General features: G+C 43.2%; 1 protein-coding gene across 2 annotated transcripts in view; it reads left to right on the forward strand.

Moving 5' to 3' along the window:
• Nucleotides 1-17,181, forward strand: part of RECK (reversion inducing cysteine rich protein with kazal motifs) — a 137,002-nt gene that overhangs the window by 78,547 nt on the left and 41,274 nt on the right. For both annotated transcript variants that reach the window (XM_026656369.2, XM_026656370.2), the window contains 4 exons: nucleotides 14-226; nucleotides 6,749-6,885; nucleotides 8,378-8,518; nucleotides 14,390-14,578. In XM_026656369.2, coding sequence (XP_026512154.1) covers nucleotides 14-226; nucleotides 6,749-6,885; nucleotides 8,378-8,518; nucleotides 14,390-14,578 — 680 coding nt within the window. The remainder of the gene's footprint in view (nucleotides 1-13; nucleotides 227-6,748; nucleotides 6,886-8,377; nucleotides 8,519-14,389; nucleotides 14,579-17,181) is intronic.

Here is a 17,181-nt window from a genome sequence, read left to right on the forward strand (position 1 = left end):
TTTTTCCTTTAAGACCAACAGAACTTTTTAGAAGCTGCAATGCTCAGTCAGACCAAGGAGCCATGAATGACATGAAGCTTTGGGAGAAAGGAAGTATTAAGATGCCATTTATAAACATTCCTGTTCTTGACATTAAAAAATGCCAACCAGAAACATGGAAGGCAATTGCTTGCTCACTGCAGATTAAACCTTGTCATAGTAAATCTAGAGGAAGTATTATCTGCAAGTAAGTACATTCATAAGTCTTTTTAACTTCAGTAGTTTTTCAGTTTACATATAAACCGAAACCACAATCTACTATAGTACTGGGTTTGACTTGTGTTAGAAAAGGCAAACACAGAAGGAATGTGATATTGAATAGTTGATGTACTTCCAGTAACGTCAATGGGAGTTGAAAGTCCTAAGCCCTTACCTGAATAGAGTGTAGAGAAGAATCTCTCCGTGTTTCTATTATAAAGATCATTTTTCACGTTTTTACATCCTGCTTTACCTATATAAATAGACAAGACAGAGGTTGGAAGGGCAAACAGTGGTGCAGAAGAGACTTGTCCAAGGTGTCACAGCATATCAGTGTAACAATTGGAGAAGACCCATGTCTTCTGATTCCCAGGAAAGTGTTCTTTCCATTAGACCATTCTGCCTCTCCTAGGCAGACTAAATTATATATATTATATATAACCATTTCCCTGAAAGACTACTGCATGTCTGTTTTTTCTTGATCCCTGCAGTGCTTGAACTGGGGGAGAGTAGAAACTCTTCATCTCCTACCTGAATTGCATTCAGTAGAGATATTCTTTCTTTTTTTAGTGATGTGATCATTCTCTTTCCCCTTTCATGGTGTGGGGATTTGTAGTCAAATGTAGGACAAGTAACAAAACATAATTTACTAACCTTCAAATTGTTTTTTCCCCATTCTTTCATTTGATTTCCGTCTTCTATCATCTCCCACTTTCATTCTTTTAAATACAGAACATTTTCTTCCTCTTCTTTTTCCATTGTTTTCTTTCCCCTTTTATTGTTTTCCTGTCCCCTTTGTTTTCTGTCCCCATGCTTTCTCTCCACCATAATCTTTTTTTCTCTGTCATTAGCTTCCTTATTTCCCCACATGTACTAATAACTTTTCAGTTTTCTTAATCGCTCTTGAGGGAGCACAGTTTGTATTTTCCGGCTGGTATTGGCTTCTGACTGCAGCCAATGCTCTGTGGATGCTTTCTGGGTGATATCACCCCTGGGTACCATAATTCCCACACAAATGGTGCTGGATGAGTCATCTTGTCCTAGTTCTCACCCTTTCCAATCATTAAGAGTGAAAGTGAGGAGTGGGCCACATCAGTAGTAAAGGGGAAAAACCACCGCCTCTGACGGGAGCAGCAAAGGAAGACACAACCATTCTTTTTGAGCTCCACATGCATGCTAAGTATGTGGGGGTTTGTGACACTCTACGCAGAGCACCCAGAACCATAAGCCATTGTGTTGCCTCTCTGCAGCAGCAAAAGTGAGTTTTTCTGGGGCTTAAATTATGTGTCAGCTCCTTGCCACTCCAGTCTGTCCACCTCACCAGCAAACCAGTGAACAGGTTCCCAAGTTTCCCAGGACGTCTCTGTGCTGTGTCCAGTCCCTCTCACTGAACAGTTACAGAAATTAAGTTTTCTGCCCCCAAGGAGACAGTGCACACACCCGCCTGTTGGTTTAGCTAAGGACTTGCACTTTACTTCATTATAACAGCACTGAGATGATTTATAGTAAAACTTAGAATAAATGTATTAATAAAGAACATAGATTTAAGTGATACTAAGCAAGAGAAAAGGAGACAGGTATGGCTACAAACAAAACAAAATAAAACACACTTTCTAGTGTTGAAGCTGTAACTTTAGCAAGCTACAACTTGGTTTAAACAGCTTTTTTGCTTACTTCAAGCTACCGGCATCAACAGCTGTTGGGTAGGAGAATCCAGCAGTCACAGAATGAGAGGATGCTGGCTCTTTGTCCTCTAAGTGATGGATAACTAGAATGTCTTTTTCCTCCCCTTGTATTTTCTAAAGTCTATAGTCTTTGTCTAAAGAGCCAAGACTTCCTGGGGTTCAGAGTCTGGTGTTTCCCCTGGTGTGCTTACCCAGGTGTTTCCTCCAGCTCTTGTTAGCCTGATTGCTTTTTTTCCTTCTATGTAAATGTATTTTCTTTGTCCACTGCCTGTAATGAAGCCAGGCAGAAGGTAAATCCACACTCGTCTTCAAGTGATTGCACATGTGCATTCCACTGTAAATGTTTGTGCGCATCAGTGCACAGTTGTCAGAGTTTTTTTACCCTTAGCAATACCCGTCGGTGGCCTGAGCGCCCTCTGCTGTCTCATGCACATCACACAGGCATAGAAGGCCAAGATACCCAGGCCTGCTTAGCTCCTTCCTACTGCCTGTGATAGTTGTTAGAGCTCCTTGTCCTTCTGCAAGTTTTTTCTCAATACCTTTTTATAGTACCCATGTTTAATTTAGTTTAGTTAGTAAAATGAAAATAAAGAAGTTGTTTTGTGTGGTTCTGGCACCCAGTTTGGAAACCAGTCCCGGTACTGGAGATATGCTGCGCTCTCTGAGTTTCAAGACCTGCTGCTGTTGCGGTAAGGCTATGTCTGATAGTGACCCTCACCCTAGCTGCCTTATTTGCTTGGGGGAGGCTCATGTAAGGCAAGTGTGGCATTTGTAACAACTTTAAGCCTTGTTGAAAAAAGACAGGGACGCCAAGTTAAAATGTCTGGTGATGGACTCTGTGCTGAGGCCTCCATCTGAGCCCTCTACCTTGTCCAAGTATCAAGGACCTCTGCATCTCTCAGTGGCGCATCTCTGGCATTACGAGTTCCAAGAAGCAGATCAGTATCACTAGTTCTGAAGAGGCGGCATTGGAAATGGGACTCAGTATTAGAGTCATCACAAGACTTGAAGAGGATGAGCTCTTCTGAAGACTCTGGAGTGCATGCAAAGAGGAAGCACTTCTCAGAGCGCACTTCTAAACAACGGAGTTCGTTGACTGCAAAGCACAATGTGGCCCTGTCAAGACCAGCTTCAGAAGCACCTTCATCAGCAACTTCTCACACCGCAGTACTGCGGAGTGTTTTCCTGGTACTATCTACTCGAGGCATTTGAGGCTGTGAGAGAGTTGTTGAACCTCTCAGTTGCACCATCACCAGAGGTTCAACAGAGTCACCCGGCACTGTCTCCAAAGGTACCGCCTCCAGCAACTTCATCTCAGCATTGAGCAGCTCCACTGCACGTGGCCATCAGGGTACCAGTGAGGCCGGTACTATCCAGGAAAAAGCTGCAGGTAGTATCCCCAGCTCCCCTTTCTTCAGAGCTTGAGCCACCTTCTGCAGTACCAATGGGTACGGCACCACCTTGGTCTTTTTCCTCATCAGACTCTGAAGTGGGATCCTATGTATCCCAACTTATCCATTCACCTCAGGAGGACTATATTACCTGCCTGCCCTGGTTTCTGCCTCTGTACCAGCAGGACGCTTATAGGAGGGACCCTTGGGCTACTCACAGTTGGGGTTGGGGGCTGTACCAGTGGCCCTTTTAGCACCTGTGGGGTTTCCCTCCCAATCATCTATTGAGCCATCTCTTCTCCATCTACTGAGTGTCAGGAACATCGTTGCCACAAGGACCATAGCGTTGGTACCGAGTTTGTCACTCAGGAGAGTCATGATCCATCTCACAAGTAGCTGCAAGAGGAGCACAAACTGAACTAGCCCTGATACCATTAGCATTCTCTTCCTCATCCCCAGATGAGGCAATTGTAATTGAGCCTATTTCTTTACCTCTGGATTATTTTAAGACTCATCAAGGCTGTGGAGGAGGATGGCTATGGCTCTAGATATTCATCCACAGGAGGTCCAGGAAAAATCCCACAAGCTGGTAGACATTCTGACATCTGTGGCTCCAGCTGAAATAGCCTCATTTATTTGTAGAACTATCTTAGAGCCTACCAAGATCCTCTATCAGACCCCAGCTTCCCTGAATACAGTTGCAAAAAGAGTGGAGACATGGTACTATTTCCCTTCTTAGGGATTTGAGCACCTGTATAACTATCCTCCTCCAAGCTCCATTGTAGTGGCAGCAGCCAATGAAAAGGAAATGCAAGGCCACCAGGCTTCCACCCCCAAAAATATAGAGGACAAGATGACGACGTATTTGGGAAGAAGCTTTATTCTACAGGTGGATTATAGCTTCATATTGCAAACCAGAAAACTTTGCTGGGATGCTACAATTTCACCCTGTCGGATGCTGTTTCGAAGTTCAAAGACCAACTCCCAGATGAAGTGAAATGAGCTCCTGACTTTATTAGAGGAAGGCAAGCTGGTCATCAGAACAGTTCTGCAGATGAGTCAATGCAGCAGATACTGCAGTATGCAAGATGGCCTCTGCTATCATGATGAGACTCATCCTGGTTACGCTCTTCTGGTCTCCCTCAAGAGGTGCTATGGACAGTACGGGACTTACCCTTTAAAGGGCCATCGGTCTCAGATTCTAGAGCGACCCTGAAATCCCTGGGAATTTACACCCCAGAAGGGACGTGGAAGGCTTTCTACCCTCAACAATCTCATCATTTTCAGTGGTTTGCCCCTTGAGCCCAAGAACTACTGAGGAGAAGGAACAGAGATGGAAAAAGATGCCCACCACTACCCTCTGCTTCAGCTGCTGCTAGTTTGTCAAGGCAGGTGGCATCTTCCAGGAGCTCATGTTGATGGGCAGGTTGAGAGCAGTCTGTCAGTTCTGGGAGTGACATCTTTTTCTTTTCAATTTTGCAAACAGCCTGTTCCACGTCCATCGTGCTTGGCCCACATCAAAACAGTTGGATGGATTCTAAGCATGGTGGAAGTGGGATATGTGCTCCATTTTGTTTCTACCCCATCCTTCCCCTTCCCTATCCCTATCAGGGACCCCCTCGCGAGAAAATATTGCTGCAAGAGATAGTGATTTCTCTTCCCCATGTGCTGGAACATTTTTTGAATCTGAAACATCAAGGATTAGCAGTTAGCTCAGTTAAGGTGTGTTCCCCCCCCTCCCCCGCAGCTGTATCAACATTTCATCCTTCTGTGGATAACCACTCCCTTTTTTCTAACCTGATGGTTGTAAGATTTTTAAAGGGCTTGGATAGGATGTTTCCACACACATAGAGCCCTAATCCATCTTGGAGTCTGAATTTAGTTTTAACAAAGCGGATGGATCCTCCTTTCAAGCCTCTAGCAACCTGCTCTCTGTTACACTTTTCATTTTTAATTGCCATTACATTGACCAGGAGAATAGGGGAGTTGAAGGCATTAGTATCACATTCTCCATATATGGTTTTTTACACAGATAAAATTTACCTTTGTTCCCATAAAAGTTTTCTTACAAAAGTGGTCTCCTCTTTTCTGATCAACCAAGTAGTTTTCTTACCGACTTTCTTCCCTAAGCCTTACGGTAATAAGGGAGAGGAGACACTGCATACTCAAGACGTTAGAAGAGTGTTAGCGTTTTATCTGGAACTGACTAAATCTTTCAGGTCTTTGTCTCAATTGTTTGTTGCATTTGCAGACAGAATGAAGGACAGTCTGGTTTCCATGCAAAGTACTTTCATGGATATCCAGTTGTATTTGTCTATGTTAACAGTTGACTAACGAGGAGCTGCCAGATAGCGTATTGAGTCATTCGACTAGATTTCAAATGGCCTCTTTTTCTGACCTTTTCCTGGTTCATGTGCACATATTAGACATTTTCAAAGTGGCAACCTGGTCATCATGTCACATGTTTGTTGAGAGATTGCACAGTGGAAGGCAATCTAGAGACCATGCTAAATTTAGACAAGTGGTCATCCAGTCACTGTTTAAATGGATTCTGAACCCACCTCCACATGAGACTGCTAGTGAATGATCTGCGGTGGAATGGACATGTGCAATCACTTGAAGAAGAAAAAACAGTTACTAACCTTTCTGTAACTGTTGTTCTTCAAGATGTGTTGCACATGTCCATTCCATGACCTGCTCTCTTTCCCCTCTCTATTGGATTTGTTCTGGTAGGAAAGAACTGAGGGGGGCCTGAGGCAGCTCAGCCCTTTATGCCTGTGTGATGTGTGTGAGACAGCAGAGATTGTTTGGCCTGCCCTGATGGGGTAAAAAGTTTCTGACAACTGTTCACTGGAGTGCACAAACACCTAAAGTGGAATGGGCATGTGCAGCACATCTTGAACAACAGTCATGGAAAGGTTAGTAACTGTTTTTCCTTTGCGTAAGGCAGCCTTGTTTATCCACTGCCTCCAAAACATATTTTAGGAAACATTTCCAGCACATAGACATAACTTTTCATACAGAAACCATACATACATCACACAATGTTATTCATGACCAGCGTGTGACCAGTTCTTATATACTATCTTACAAGACTGTTTGCCTAAATATCCTGACAACTGTGTGTGCACCCTTTGCCAGCTGGCATAAAGGGGCTCTTAAGGTCACAGAGGTTTTTGGTGGTTTTCTTGTTGTTTTTGCTTTGGCACAGTTACAAAACAAACTGTCCAAACCCAGGGTGAAAAAAACTGCAGTTTCAGCAATAAGTTTCTATAATTCCTATCTTCCTACCATAAATTTATACCTCTCTGTATGTTTGTGAGCGATGAATGGTATAAATGATTGGGGGAAATTAATTTTTTTGTGCTTCTTTAAAAAAAATTTTTTCCCTCCTGTAGTGTGTTCATTCTGTATAATTATTTATTTTCTCTGAAGATCAGATTGTGTGGAAATTCTCAAGAAATGTGGAGACCAAAATAAATTTCCTGAGGGCCACACAGCTGAAAGCATTTGTGAACTTCTGTCTCCAACAGATGACTTTGAGAACTGTATCCCTTTGGATACATACCTTAGTAAGTACCAAAATATCTGTGCAACAGGGTTGGAATGTAAAATGCTTTTGAATTCTAAAAATTGGTATTTCATTTTTTAAAATAGAATCACATGAAATTGTTCAGCTGAAAGTATTTAATCTAATATATTGGACCAGAACCCCAGCATGACTTCACTTCTCGTACACTTCTGCAGCTTCAATGGATGTACATTGATTTATATTAGCTGAAAATCTGGCCCATTAAATCTTAATATTAATATTCTTCAAAATAATAATGTCTTTTTGATAAGGTTAAGTAGCCTATGTATCAGAAAGAGCCCCTTCACACCCCAAAGTATTGAGAAACAAGAAGACAATCAAACATGATCCCCCCATTTCCTTACACAACAAAAGACATCTGTCACAGTTTCAGGGTAACTGCATCTGCATTTCTCCACTGTAGAAATGCTCATTCAGGTCTCAAGCCTTCAGTTGTTCCACTACCATCTGAGCAGAGATTTGAGGCTGCGCCCCCTGCCATATACTGTGATATCCCCAGCAAGCCAGTCTGCTGAACAGCCAGTACTTCTGCTGTGCTTTCTCTCTGAGGGCTATAGTCAGTGAGTGCCAGCCATTTCAAGTTATCACACAGCTCATTCTCAGCAGAGTATATTTATTGGGGTAAAAGGACAGAGAGAAAACATACATAAAACTATTCATGGATTTACATGCTTACTAAATATACCAGAAATTGTACAAGAGGCCCTGGTAGGCGAAAGTCTTTTTCACACCCCCACCCACCACCTAGCTTGATACAAAGGGCTGTGAGTACTTTACGGCTCGTACTGTCTGGCCTATCTTAGTTACAATGGGTTTTTGTTGTTGTTGAGGTTTTTGTGCTTTAAACATAAAATACAATATGTGAATGCAATATCTGTCCCAGCATCCTTCACAACATCCTCCTTTCATCATGTTTCTGTATTTGAGTTACCTTTCCCATGTCATTGTCTCTCCTTTCTCCTCACTTTCCTTTTTCTCTTTATGCAAGGAAGTCATTACTACAGAGTCGAGGGAAACTGAGTTGAATCTTAACGGTTCACCAGTGACACCAAATTGTCTTCAAGAAACTATGTACGTTTCCAATTAATCTTAAGGCTGTCCTTTAACAACCCTGCTGTTGCTGTCATGGGGTTTCTCTTGATTGCCAATTAGTCCCAATTTGTGTTTTGTGTTGTAAACAAAACTTATTTGGGGAACAAGATTGATCAAACACATGGTTACTTATGAGTAGAATTTGGGCCAGGGTTTTCAGGAGTGAAGGGCTTAATATGTTAACCCATTACAAGTAACCTCTCATTTCAAGCTTCTACATAAGCATTCTCAACAGTGCAGAACGAAAGATTTCAAGGAATTGTATGTGGCAGAATAAAATTCAGTGTTCAAAATAGGAAATGCCATGCTTTATTAGAAAAATTATCATGGACCTCGTTATTATTTAAATCACTGCAGCTGATCTGTAATTACAATTTCAGGCCCGAGTTCTTTAGGTAACATTGTGGAGGAGGTTACACATCCATGTAATCCAAATCCTTGTGCTGCCAATCAGTTGTGTGAAGTAAATAGAAAAGGATGTCAGTCTGGAGAACCCTGTCTTCCCTATTTTTGTGTTCAAGGTAAGAGGTTTGGACTGCTATTTACACGTTAGCTGTTAGTTAAACGTGAATTGTAGAAATTTTGGTAAACATTTTAAAACGTGCTGGTAATATTCCAAAAAAGGAAAAACTGTTTTAAGATTGTCACGGTTACCATTTTTTCCCACAAAGGGGGGGGGGGGGGGTGGTTTTTTTCAATTTTTTTTTAGATCTCCCCAAGAATTTCTCATTTCCCTTTTTCATTTTTCTCCCTTCCCTCAAAAGACACATGTTTAAGGAATTTTCTGTCCGGTAGGAGATCTGAAAGTTTTTTATTTTATTTCAGTTTAGAATAAATAAAAGTGCCTTTATGTAGCTTCTGACATCATGCCAATTATTTAAAATTACAAAAACATAATGCAATACGAATCAACTCACCCCTTCAGCAAGCAGCAGCATACAATCAAATACTACTTCCCTACTTCCCAGCCAGGTGAAACAAATGGACCCTGCAGTGAGTCCTGAAAGTCCTCAGATATCGGCTGTTTCAGATGAGGGTCTCGAGAACATTCTAAGAGCCTTGGAGGTCTTTATGGCAAATGCCTGAGAAAGGTGGTATCTCAAGTAGGTTGGTCCTAGGCCATAGAAAGCTTAATAGGTCAAAAATAGCACCTTGAAGTCTTTCCAGAAACTCGCAGGTAAACAGTGCAGGTCCTAGAGCAGTGTCAGGTGTCATCTATAGAATGCCACCTGAGCTGCCTTTTGCACCAAGTCCAAATTCCAAATCATGAATTTGAGATGTAGACTCACATATAGGGTACATTGTAATAGTTTAACTCTGAAGTGGCAAAGACCTGGATGATAGTAGCAAGATCCTCATTTAAAAGATACGGCCGTATCCATATATGGTAAAATGCCTTTTTGACTGCTGCTACCAGACTCCCAAGTCATAAACCCAGTCACCAAGGGTGGCTGAACACCATCAATCTTATGGACAGATATTACCACCATTTCTTCCAGTTCCCTTTAAAGAAGCAGGATTCAACCTGTGGCCTGGAGGCCACTTGTGGCCCTAAATTTTTTTCCCTTGAGGACAGTTGTGTTAGGAAGAATATTTTTATTTGATTGTGAATTGAAAATATGTCCCCTGAGAGAGAGAGAGAGAGACAGAGACTGATTTAATTGAAGGTTTTGAATCAGCTCCATTGCTACTGGGAATAAGCAGAGGTTATCACCTCCCCAGCTACATCCCACTATTTCCCTCTCAGCCTCAGGAGCATCTCTGATGAGAGCTGGGAGTGTTCTGAACAGCTGCTGTTACTTTACTCCTGCAGCTGCTCAGTAGTTTCTCTCACTGGCCATCTGCTATATCACAAAGGAAGGAAGGGTAGCTTGCTGGCCGGCTGTTCCAATACCTACATCTCTGCTGGGCTGTGGGAGCCCTGGAGAGAGAGAATGGATAGGTGCTTGAGTGGCTCTGCCTGAGCCTAGAGAACTAGTTAAAAGTATTGATTGTGTCCCCATGACCTTTATGAAATAGCACGTTTGGCCCTGAGGCTGAAAAAGATGGATTCCACTGCACTGGATTGCACTGGCCTGACTTTGTTACAAGAGAGTGATTCAATTGCTAATGGAGACAGAAACTCTGTTTCAGCAAGTCCTCAGAAGGTTGAAATGTGACTCTAACATCTTCCTTGTGTTTTTCATAATTTTTTAATTAATTGACAATCCATGGGTTTAGTTTAGTAATTAATCAGTTTCTCTTATCTATCTTAAAACAAAAAAAAATCCCAACTTTAGTTCTTTGAGTTACTGTCTCTAGGGGTACACCATGTAGATGCCCATACACCTTCCATCGAAGATTTGTTCAACAGGTCTGTAGGTCCATACTTGCGGCTTTCACTTCCATGTGCTCCAGAACAAGGATATATAGGGAGGGTCAGACTTACTGCTACTCAGTTCCTTTTCAACCATCAGCGTTTAGACACAGAGCTTTGCAGTGTCCACTAGCTTATTTTCTGGCTCTCTGTATCTTATTTTATTTTAGTATTCCTTATTTTTCCCTGGGCACAGGTTTGCCAACTTTGGACTTGGATGCCGGCACCTATTCTACCACTGGTACCGACTCATCTGCCTGTACCAACTACTCTAGCTCCTCTATTGGACGTGGGATGATACGTCTTCAGAGTCAAACATCTCTGTCCAGGATTTGATTACCTTTCCCTTACAGCCTCTGTCCCTTATTATGTACCCTGACAAGATACTCTGGGAATTAGTCATCATCCTCCCTGCCAATGTTGGCAGGAACATCCCTAGGGTCCCACACCCTTTCCATATGCCTCACCACATTGGCATTCTACCACATGGGCCCCTTCACTGACCAGTTTTACAGGGAGCCTTGATGTAAAAAGGCCCGCCAAGAGGAGCCTTCAGGCCCACAGTACCCCTTCCACAGCAAGCTCTACCTTCTCAGGGAGACTTTTTTCAGAGGATCAGGAGCCAGTGGAGCCTCCTTCCAATAAATGATTGGCATCCCCAGATGAAGCAGTCCTGTCCCCTCCATCATCCTGCACTGATGACTTTAAAGTTTTTTGGGATCTGATGAAGAGCGTGGCTGAGACACTACAAATTCCCCTTGAGAAGGTTCAGGAGGCCCAGCATTCCCTACCGGATATTTTCCACACTCCATCTCATCTACTCTATAGCAGAGCCCTCAGACCACAGCGAGGTCTTGCTTACAGCTCCTTGGCCATATGGCAGCCTGCACGTTTGTTATGCCTCACTCCAGATGCCTCCAAGTCTGGCTCAAACTGTTTATACATGCAACAGACACAGCATGTCCAAAGGTGTCCATTCTCTAGAGAGTCAAGGACTCTCTCAGTTGCTGGAAGGACCCCTGCAGGGTCTGCCTTGGGACATCTTTTTCATGTCTACCTCCCATAAGGACCATCACCTCAGACACATCTATGCTGGGTTCGGGAGCTCACCTTCAGGACTTAATAGCACGAGGCACGTGGATCCCCCAGGAATCCTTGAGCTATAGGCAGTCCATTACACATGCTGTTATTTCTCATCCAAGATCAAGGACCGCTTTGTAAGTAGTATGACAGACAACAGGGCAATGGTGTACTACATCAACCAAGGAGGAGCAAAATCCCTGTCCTTAATTGCAGAAGCAATAAAGCTCTGGAATTGGTGTCTAATCCACCAAATCAATCTCTCCAGCATACCTACTAGGTCTGCAGAACACCATGGCAGACTATCTGAGCAGGCATTTCCTTCAGGATCACAAATAGGAACTGAACAATCATATCTTTTGGAAGATCTGCCTCACGTCAGGCTCCCCAGGGGTAGATCTTTTTGTGACCCCATTCAACACAAAATGCCATCATTTTGCTCGTGGGTCAGGCTTAGTCACAACTCTCTGGAAGACGTTCTCCTGACTGCCACGCTGTGTGTGCTGCTATATGCCTACCGTCCAATGTCTTTGCTTCTCAAAGTCCTAAACAAGCAGAGACGGAGAAAGCAAAGACAGGTATGGTTGTCACACCTGATTTGGCTAGTGCTGAGACCACCTCTTCTCCTCCCTTTGGTGACAGACTGCCTGACCCAGAAATCAGGCTGTGTAACCCACACCAACTTCATTGCTACACCTTTGGGCATGGCTTCTTGATTGCTCTCTGGTCTAGAACAGGACAATTCTCCTGAGGTGCAGTCTGTGCTGCTAAACAGTAAGAAGCACGTCCTAAGGAAAACACACCTCCAGAAGTGAAAGCATTTTGTGTGCACAGTGGTCGTTGTCTTTGTCTGAGTCTTCTCTCTCTATTGTACTGGACTACCTGCTGAATTAAAAACCTTGGGATTATCTTTCAGGTCAACCAAGGTCCACCTGGCTCCTATTACAGCCTTTCACCAACCAGTTGAGTGGGTTTCAGTTTTTACTCACCTTACCTTACTAAAAGATTCCTGAAGGGTTTGACCAACCTCTTTCCTCCTGTAATACAGCCCACTCGTCCTTAATGCTTTGAGGGAATAAAAAAAACCCTTTGAGCCCATGTGCAGTTGTTCTCTTCTGTACTTGTCTCTTAAAACAGCCTTCCTTGTAGCCATTATTTCGGCCAGAAGAATAAGTGGACTGGGAGTCCTTATGGCTAATCCACCTCTACACTGTGTCGAGACAAGGTGACTATTTGTCCTCATCCTTATTTCCTGCTTAAATTCTTGTTGGACTCTCATGTCAATCAGGACATCCAGCTACTGGTTTTCTATCCCAAACCTCATGCTTCAAGGGAAGAGGCCAGTCTAGCTTTCAGAAGAGCCCTCACTTTTTATTGCCACAGGACTAACCTTTCAGATCCTTTCTCAGACCCTCTATCTCCACTGCTGAGAGAATAAAAGGAACTCCTCTTTCCTCACAAAGTCTATCTGAATAGGTCTCAGGGTGCAGCCTAACATGTTGCAAAGCTTGTGGGGTGTACCTAGGGTGACAGTCCATTCCATCAGAGCTCAGTCCTCTCTTTGTGTTTGGTTTAGAAACTTCATTAGAACTTAGCTAAATCAAATAATGCTATGGCTCAAGTTAGGGTAAAAAAACCTCTGTAGCTCTGCCTAAGAACATACCCATTGCAGACATTTGCAAAGCTGCCATCTGATCATTAGTGCACACATTTTTGCAGCACTATGCTATCGTTCACACTTTCAGACCTGATGCAGCTTTTGTTGAGGCCATTCTGTGAACTGTTCTTAACTCATCTCCTCAACACCCACCACTGTAATTAAGGTACTGCTCTGGAGTCACTTAATGTAGAACATCCCTAGGGACAATAGCCTGGAGAAGGAGAGGTTACTTACCTCTGCAGTAACTGAAGTTCAAGGTGTTTTGTCCCTCTGGGAGCTCCACTACCTTCCCTCCTTTCCCCTCTGTTTCGGAATTCTTGCCTTGAACTTCGGAGTTGAGAAGGAGCTGGAGTTGCGGCAGGTCCATCTCTCCCTATATAACCTCGTTCTGGAGCATGAGAATGTGTAGGGTACAGGTGCGGACACTGCTGATGAAAAATTTCCAATCAAAGGTGCACATGCATGCCATACACCTAGCATCGAGCACCCACAATGACAAAATATCTTGAACTCTAACTACTGTAGAGGTAAGTAATCTCTTCTTTCCTGTTCCTTTCACTATCCCTTGCACCTCCTGGCTTTTAATCCTCCTCTTCCTTTTCCTTTCTCCATCTCACTGCTGTTTTTCTATCTCTTCCTCTTCCTTATTCTTTCTTTCTCTTAACTTTTTTATTCCTTTTTATTTTGTTAACATATTTTCATAATGTGTTATTGAGTGTCTTCAAAATGCACACAAGAATGGAAGCGAGGAAAAGGAAAGGAGGTCAGGAAAGAGAAACAACAGAGCTTAGCTGCCAGACTTTAGTACATGTTAGGAGCTGGTGTATCTTAAGTGTGTGGCATTTGTCATGTCCATGTATTCTGCCGCAGAATGATGGGGAAACTAGGAGAGCTGATTAGAGTGATGTGAAACTACACATTTTCTTTTGTCATTTACATGCAAAAAGTAGTATTTCTGCATGTATTTTTAGGAATTTTATCTTGGGCAAATTCTTCATATTTCTGCCAGTTATCATTGATCCTGAAAATGGTAAAATCCTTTCCCAAGAGCAATATTATGGATTGTACCAATGTTGTTATTCACAAAGAGAACCACTTTTGGATGCAAAATGACACTCCTCTGCCTCCAAAAACTGCTTTCCATTTTTGCAGAAATTTGAAGATGTATATATTTTTTCCACAAATCCTCAGAAGTGATTTTCACCATCAGAATTTCTTCATACAGAGTATTTATCCCTAAACATTTCTGAAACGTAATTCATTTTTAATGAGCTAATGTTTCTTTTGTGTGCATAGGTTGCAAGTTGGGAGAAGCTTCAGATTTTATTGTCCGCCAAGGTACACTTATTCAGGTTCCATCATCTGCAGGAGATGTTGGTTGCTTCAAAATTTGTACCTGTGGACAGAGTGGACTGTTAGAAAACTGTATGGAGATGCATTGTGTTGACCTCCAAAAGTCATGTATTGTTGGAGGACAAAGGAAAAGTAAGTTCAGGATTAGACTCAGTTTCTGCAAACTAAGACTGTATTTTCTGCCTCCCCCTCCCCACTCCCTGCGGAGCCGCTGCCCGGGGGGAGGGTCCCGGCACAGGGGAAAGTTTCTCAGCGCACGGCGGTGGCTCCTGGGAGCCCGAGCTCCCCCCCTCTCCCCAGAAGGGCCCGTGCTGCAGTGCCTCCCGCAGCCGCCCGGCCTGAGCTGCTGCAGCCTCGCCAGGTCCAGCTGAGAGCGAGGTGGAGGTCCCCCTGAGCCCAGGGGTGAGGCCCGGGCCACGCACGCAGCACTTCTCTGCTCCAGCCTGGCCAGAGAGAGCGCCTGCGGCTGGGATGCAGCCTCACAGGTGGAAGCGCGTTGGGGCTGTGATGCCCAGCTCGGGGGCAGGCCTGGGGCCCGAAGCAACTTCCCGCCCCTCCCCGGCTCTGGCTGCTGCTGCGCAGGGGTAGCGCCTGGCTGGGGGCGCACGGGCTGGAGAGCAGCGGGAGCCGGGAAAGTTGGAGCCCCGGGAGCAGGCGGCGGTTTCGCGTGGCTGGGAGGGAGTGGGGAAGAAGGGGAATATGGTGTGCTCAGGGGAGGAGGCGGGGCTGGGGCGGGGATTTGGTGCAGGGGTCCAATGGGGCAGGGAGGGGGCGGAGTTGGGGCGGGCACTTTTGGGAAGGGGTTGGAATGGGGGTGGGGAAGGGGTGGAGTTGGGGCGGGGCCGGGAGCCCCTGTGGAGTGGTTTTTTTTTTTTTTCAATGTTCAAATATGGTAACCCTATGTGACTGCTTTTATGAAAGCTTTTCTTTCAGTACTCTACTAGTATACTCTAAATAGTTCCATGGATTTTATTGTTTACAGTTAAGATGCATATATTAAGTTTACCCATTGTTTATCCATAGTTTGCAAGTCCTCTCTTTGTGTTTGGTTTAGAAACTTCATTAGAACTTAGCTAAATCAAATAATGCTATGGCTCAAGTTAGGGTAAAAAAACCTATTTGTAAAGCATTTGTCATAGTTTCTCATGGAATGATGATAATGGAATATTTATTTTGCTTTCATAAAGGCAGGAATTGCTTATTCTAACATTCATTTTTTTTCAGGTCTTTTTATTTGGCATTTACAATGGGTTACTCATAGTAGTAACCATTATGGTCTGTAATAAATGTTTGCAAGATCAGGTCCAATGTAGGAATTGATCTTCAGATAACCTTTTACCATATTATGTGAAAAAATCTATATTGATGCAATGTTAATGTTGCAAATTTAAATAAATAAGTTGTTTCACAGTCACTTAGATTCAACAAACTAATCACTCCTTAATCTAGTCTGCTTTCATACTGTTACATTTATCTGTATTTCATTACAGAAATGGCATTTACTAATTTTGGCTTATTTGTTGTGAAGGATTGCCCTCTAGATTAAGGGGTGATTAGTTTGTTGAATGTTACGGAATGTTTACACTGCAGTTGGACACCTGCAACTGGCCCATGGTAGCTGACTTGGGCTCACAGAGCTCAGGCGGTGGGGCTGTTTTCTTGCTTTTTTTCCTTACTTCGCAGGGTCCTAGAGCCCGGGCTCTACCCCAAGTCCAAACGTCTACACCACAGTTAAACAGCCCCTTAGCCCAAGCCACGAGCCTGAGTCAGGTGGCATAGGTCAGCCACAGATTTTTAATTGCAGTGTAGATATACCTTAAGTGACTGTGAAAGTAAAACACTGATCACCCTGCCTGAAACCAAATTGGGTCTTGGCAGCTGCAATATTAAGGGCTCAGTCCTGAAAACTCTGAGGATAGGCCTTTATGTTTATGTATATCCCTTCAAAGGATCTGGCCCTAAGTTCCTCTATACTGTTTTGCCAGTATGTCTCAGTAGTGACTGTAAACACTCATTGTTCCGTACTGCTATTGAGTAGACACAGCTGCCTGCAGCTAATAATGCCAGATTATGACGTGTTGGGTTTTTTTAACTTGGACAGATGTGCACTGGGAGCTAGTTTAAGACCATAAATAACATTTGCAAATTATTGACTATGGGTTAGACTGAGATAATGTTCTCGGCTCATAAAAAGGGCACACCGGGGAGGGAAGTGAGCAGTGCAAAGGGTGCAGGCTCATAAATAAGGATCTAGCTCAGGATGTGATGGTCTATTACTTCGCACTTTAAACAGAAATTTTAATACTATTCAGGGGAAAAAAAATCTATAATACAAAAGTTAGCAAACTTGCCTGGAGTTTACCTAAGTGCAATTCAACAGAAAAGTCTCTTTAAACTTATCTTTAAGAAAGTCAAACATTAAAAAAAGAAGATCACAAGCCAAGGTGTTATAAACATTTTTACACCAATCTGGAGAGCTTTAGCATTTTCATTTCCTGAGTATTTTATTTTTGCAACCTTAACATTACAGTTTTACTTAGGTTTTAGCATTTTATATATATATATATATATATATTTTTTTTTTTTTTTAAAAAGGAACTGCCTGAGTATTTTCCCCCACTTTCCCATTAGCCAAAAACACGAGTGAGTGGATTTTTCTCAAGTTAAATGCAAAAACATTCTGAACTCTGACCAAGAATAGAAATTTCAGCTCAAACAAACAAACCCATTTCTGA

This window comes from Terrapene carolina, unplaced genomic scaffold (assembly GCF_002925995.2).
Source record: "Terrapene carolina triunguis isolate 2854851 unplaced genomic scaffold, T_m_triunguis-2.0 Scaffold229, whole genome shotgun sequence".
Classification (NCBI taxonomy): Eukaryota; Metazoa; Chordata; order Testudines; family Emydidae; genus Terrapene; species Terrapene triunguis.